Source organism: Perkinsus marinus (assembly GCF_000006405.1).
Source record: "Perkinsus marinus ATCC 50983 genomic scaffold scf_1104296962706, whole genome shotgun sequence".
NCBI classification, from domain to species: Eukaryota; Perkinsozoa; order Perkinsida; family Perkinsidae; genus Perkinsus; species Perkinsus marinus.
In genome coordinates this window covers 56,256-61,581 of record NW_003205363.1, presented here as the reverse complement: position 1 = coordinate 61,581, position 5,326 = coordinate 56,256, and the positions used below count along the sequence as shown (strand labels likewise).

At 41.1% G+C, this 5,326-nt stretch overlaps 2 protein-coding genes across 2 annotated transcripts in view; one reads left to right on the top strand and one right to left on the bottom strand.

The window, feature by feature from the left end:
- Positions 1 to 1,322, bottom strand: part of Pmar_PMAR017941 (protoheme ix farnesyltransferase, putative) — a gene marked incomplete at both ends in the record, with an annotated part of 2,503 nt that extends 1,181 nt beyond the window's left edge. The window contains 3 exons of the mRNA XM_002771677.1: positions 45 to 140; positions 283 to 390; positions 1,245 to 1,322. Coding sequence (XP_002771723.1) covers positions 45 to 140; positions 283 to 390; positions 1,245 to 1,322 — 282 coding nt within the window. The remainder of the gene's footprint in view (positions 1 to 44; positions 141 to 282; positions 391 to 1,244) is intronic.
- A 750-nt stretch (positions 1,323 to 2,072) lies between these two features.
- Positions 2,073 to 4,715, top strand: Pmar_PMAR017940 (conserved hypothetical protein; the record flags this gene model as incomplete). The annotated part of the gene is made up of 10 exons (XM_002771676.1): positions 2,073 to 2,109; positions 2,163 to 2,249; positions 2,297 to 2,384; positions 2,431 to 2,531; positions 2,927 to 3,062; positions 3,109 to 3,187; positions 3,235 to 3,345; positions 3,790 to 3,905; positions 3,966 to 4,025; positions 4,691 to 4,715. The coding sequence occupies 10 exons, from the start codon at positions 2,073 to 2,075 to the stop codon at positions 4,713 to 4,715; spliced, it is 840 nt and encodes a 279-aa protein (XP_002771722.1).
- Between the last annotated feature and the right edge of the window lie 611 nt (positions 4,716 to 5,326).

Genomic DNA, 5,326 nt, shown 5'->3' with positions numbered 1-5,326 from the left:
TTTACGACGACGTGACCGACGAGGTGGTTGAGAAGTCCCCTCACCCAATAGTCTCTGGCAACTGCTTTCAAATTCATTTTACTACGACCACCACCAACGACGACCTCGTTTCTGGCATCCAAAGATACTAGACGTGCCACCTGAACAAGATACAAATGAGGTCCAAAACATGCTCAAAAAATGTAAGGAAATTCTTATTGCTTTCTATACACTTCTACCCGAATTCCTGTGTAAGCTTCCAAACTCAGCTGAAGAAAGGGGGAAAATTCTTTACCAACTCACTTTCAAATTCACAAGTGGTGGTTTGATATCTGCAGGAGCACCAGTAGAAGTCGATGTACGAGTTGTAATAATACATATACTATTCCTCATTTCTACACCCGCGAGAACCTAAAAAAGATAATATTGGAGTTTCACAAAAACCCGTTTTACGTGAAGTGGCGTAAAACTCCATGTGAAAAACGCGATATTCGCGGTGATATGCAGTAGTAATCGTGAAATATTTTTCTCACTAGTGTTTTTCATATCACTAGGGCCGCCTGTGAAACTCCAATGATCTACTACTGTGATGATAAATAATAACCATTTTTTCGCTTCGCTCCGCCGACACAATTATGTGATAATGATGGTAACAATACTATGTGATGGAAAGCCTAGTTATTTTACTAAATTCATTCGGCAATTTTTATGAATGATTCTTATCTTCATATGCTAATATATTCCAGTTTCACCCTAGTGATGGTGAAAAACACATTTCACTTCACGAAAAACGCATGAAACCCCATTTTTCCTATTCCAGTACATTTACGTCTTATTTTCGTCTTCATAAATTATATATATTTTTCTTATCTTCATTGCAGTTTCACCCTAGTGATATGAATAAAACACTAGTAAAAAAATCATTTCACAACTACTGCGTGAATATCGCGTTTTTTCACCAAGTATTACGCCACTTCGCGTAAAACGGGTTGTTGTGAAACTCCATAGAATTATATATTGTTCTTATTTTCATAGATTTATATTTATAGAACTCACATATTGGAGTTTCACTCTAGTGATATGAAAACACTAGTGAAAAACACATTTCACGACTACTGCATAGTGTGAATATCGCGCTTTTCACCGAGTTTTACGCCACTTCACGTGAAACGGGTTGTTGTGAAACTCCATTATATTTGCATATTAATCTTCCTACAAGATGATTCCACTCTTGCTATCAACCCCTAAAGCCCAAGGCCACTCACCTTTGCTGAGTTTATGATTTTGCTAGTCACCGAAACGGCGAATCGCCTTGACGACGATGACGAACTAATGAGCAGCATACAGCTCTAGAAGGGATGTGATAAATATGTTAAAAAATTACAATGGTAAAATCTGAAAAAAATACACAAATTTTCTGGAAAAAATTTCCGTTGAAATGAGCCATGTTTTGTTGCTAACGCACGAAAAGAACAAAATAATTAAATTTAGGAATATTCAATATATACGCAATATAGAAATATTCATTATCGAAATTAAATTGTCATTCCATATAGCCTTGCTTTCAACGACTCCTGATAATGGAGTTTCACCACCTTAGTGATACGAAAAACATATTTCACGACTACTGCATATCACCGCGAATATCGCGGTATTCACCAAGTTTCACGCCATTTCACGTAAAACGGGTTGCTGTTAAACTCCACTATACCAACCAGTGGTGGAAAATTGGAGTCCCCAGCATTTTATAACAGTAGGGGATATGTTCCTAATCTGATAGCGCTTACATCGAAAAAATAATTTAAAATTGTTTTCTGTGTACGCGTGTAAAATTCCAAATGTGTCCTCTCCAGATCATTTCAACATCACAAACACAACTATGTATGCAAATCACCCCGTACGTGCTCAGTTTATTTGGCGCTCGCCCCGATAATCGATTTGCTACCATGTTTATGTTACCTTGTCCATATTGGGAAACGTACGATGTAGCATTGCAGACACGTGTGTGATTACTGTATATGTGGAGTGGTAGTATAGACAGTGTGGTCATGTAATTACACATTTGTTCACGGAAATTTGGTATTAATAAATTAATGGGCGGACCTCGCGGAGGCAACATCAAGCATCGACGTAATAATAACAACACCACCAATACCACACCCTTCCGAATTACTTCACTTCAGCTCGGGGTGGTACTGCTCATGGTCGAGGACCTTTCAGAGGCCCAATACACGGCAAGGGACGTCGTGGACCCGTCAAAGAAGAAGACCGTAATAATCTTAGTGTCACCACAGAGTGTCACCACCCCCGGTTCCAGGGCCACCCCCGTTATGTGAAGAGGATGTCCGTATTATGGCATGTCGAGCGTTCATGACGGGAGACTGCCAACGCGGCGCCGATTGCAGGTACCTCATCCGTGGAGGTCCGCCTGGGCACGAAAAATATCTTTAGGTTCCTTCACTATGTGAAGAGATTACACGAAGTCGTTGATGCCCATTCTGATGGGAAATCGATCAATGATGTTATCCTCATTGGAGATACTCTTTTCACTGGTAGTATCTTAGCTTTCCCTTGGTAAGATACAAAACAGGTCCACAGGTGGCTCCGATGGTAAATTGCGAACATGGAAAGCAGTTCCTACACCAGCCGGTAAGTAAGACTGATTTCCCTATATAGTGCTGGAGTAGGAAAATATCCTCAGCTGAGCTCAGAAGAGTTTTTAAAGCTAACCATATAGGTTTTTATACGAATTCAGATAGAAGAATTTTATTTTATTTTCACTAATAATATACAGAAACCTACAAAAATGTCCCGAAATTTCCACGAAATTCCCAATGAGTAATATTACGAGACCGAATCGGACGACTGACAATCTCGTTGGAACAGCATGGATATTTTCGATGAAATTTTTGAAAATTATACTAATGCATATTCCCCCTTTATTTAGGTCATATCGAATTGACCCCGGACCTTATCGTTGACACAGACGGTCAGCCCGTGATGTCCGTCTACTTCGAACCCGCCCGTGACGAGGCCGGTGGTGGAGTTATGTTCTGTGGTTTGCAAGACGGTCGAGTTAGAGTGTAATTTCCTCGTGGTGTGGTATTAGAGATAGCGTTATCACCTCAGATTTGACAAATCGACTGGTGCACAGTTCGATCTGGTCGGCCATGGTAAAGCTGTACACAGTTTAGGGGTTTTGCAAGGGGTAGTAGTACTGTGTGACTAACCCTAGTAGACTGCTACTATGTATAGATACTGGTAACTTCGTCGTGGGATGGTACGGTACGGTTGTGGACACCTAAAGAAGGGACTTATCAGAATACTCATACGATAGAGATCGGATATCCAGTTAAATGCATGACGGTAATACCGACGACGATAGTGGAAGTGGCTTCAGCCAGTGTGGGAAAATGGGCACATGATCAACTATGTGTGTTGGTGATGATATTGAAACTCTGACGAAATCTAGGGTTAATTCTGGGTGGGGGGGCGGCGATTATCATAGAAACGGTGTTACTGTGGACTGCTTGAGCGAAGCGGTGCTAGGTATTGCATTTTGTGCGTACGAACTATTCCTTTACACCAGAAACACACGGCGAAAGAATCAGTCGTATGTAGAAAAATATGTTAAATTTCCATACTGTACCAAGAAAGCATTTTTGTATAAAAAGTACCGAGTCTGGGATTCGAACCGCGGGTCCACCAACTTTCAGAAGCAACTTCGCTTAACACGCGCATGTAACGATCCTACAGCGAAGAATATCATCAATGATATATAAATGATGATGTTGTTGTTATTTTTTTCAGATAGCAGAGCAAACTATGTGGATTGGCGGTGTGTGTGGTATTACTGGTATTAGTATAATGGACCTCACCATACAGGGGAGGATCGACACTCAAAGTCCAGTTATGAATATGTTAATGTAGTAGAGGGCGTATCTTAGGTTACTCTTCGTAAGATACGGAATAGGTCCATTTTTTAGTTACGAGAATCACGTAGTGGCCATAACATTGGATGGAAAACTCTTCGTGTTCGATCCAAAGTAGTAGTAGCATTAGTAACAATTTCGTGGCGCGCGACATTTTTCTCTCAGTGGTAATGAAACTGCCAGCATGGACTGTGCATTACACTACAATAACAATGGTGAGAAATTACGAAAGCCTTGCTGTAATTCCTGTCTTGACGGAGTCGTGATAAACGGCCAAGCGGCGTGTGAGTCTAAATGGGGAATTTTTCAAAGGGGGGGGGGGATTGCATTGGAGTTTCACAACAACCCGTTTTACGTGAAGTGGCGTAAAACTCGGTGAAAAACGCGATATTCGCGGCCTGTAGTAGTCGTGAAATATGTTTTTCACTAGTGTTTTTCATATCACTAGAGTGAAACTCCATTATTATGTTTTTCTAGGGCAAATACATAATATACTCCGTGACAGCTCTCTGCTACTTCCGACACGGAAAAAATGATCGATGTGAAGTTACCAATATTTTTGATAAGTTTTGGAGGAATATGTGTTCGTTTTCCTCAGCTGAGTTGAGACGTTTCCTCATTAATTATAGAAGTTTATATACGAATTCGGGTAGGAAACCGGTAAGAATTTCCATATTGTCACCAACACATGTGGTTGACCAATGTGCAAATTTTCCAACACTGCTATTGGAATTTTCGAAATTGGTAAATGAGTGTCAATATTGGAATTTTTTTCTCAGTATTGGTCGGGCAAATGAACGGTAGTGTACGAGCGTATAGTCTGCCCACTTTGAATCCACTGGTGTGGTGGACGACAGCTATGCAGAGAAGGAATGCAGATGTCCGTATTGTGAAGTCAATCGGTGAGGTCCTGGGTTCGATCCCGGCATGTTGCATTTCTCCCGTTGTAGTTAACACGAATCTCTTCGTAACAGGGTGTGCCGATGGCAGCTTGTCGTTATGGCAATGGCAGAATATAAGCTGAGTAACTCCCATTGTAAACTACGTTAAAAACCCCATTGTATGCTGATTGCAATATTATTAATATCTCCACCAATGGTGGTGACACACACGGGCTTGTGTTTGATACTACAATTGCCGTTTGGGTGCCAATAGGAAGGGACGCTGCATTGCACCCAGGCTCTTCTTCCACAGATATGACATCGTTAGCCTCCACTAGCATAGTTCAAGCATACAAGTCTCAGTATACGTACCCCTGATATAACACCTAATAATAATAGCTATTATTATCAATGAGTAACTCGAAACACTTCATCTTCACCATACGCTGGCAGAACTCAGACAGCGGAGCTTGCGTGACTAACGTTCGTTCCAAAACAACAGCAGCTGAATCGGCCGGGCTCATGAACAACCTC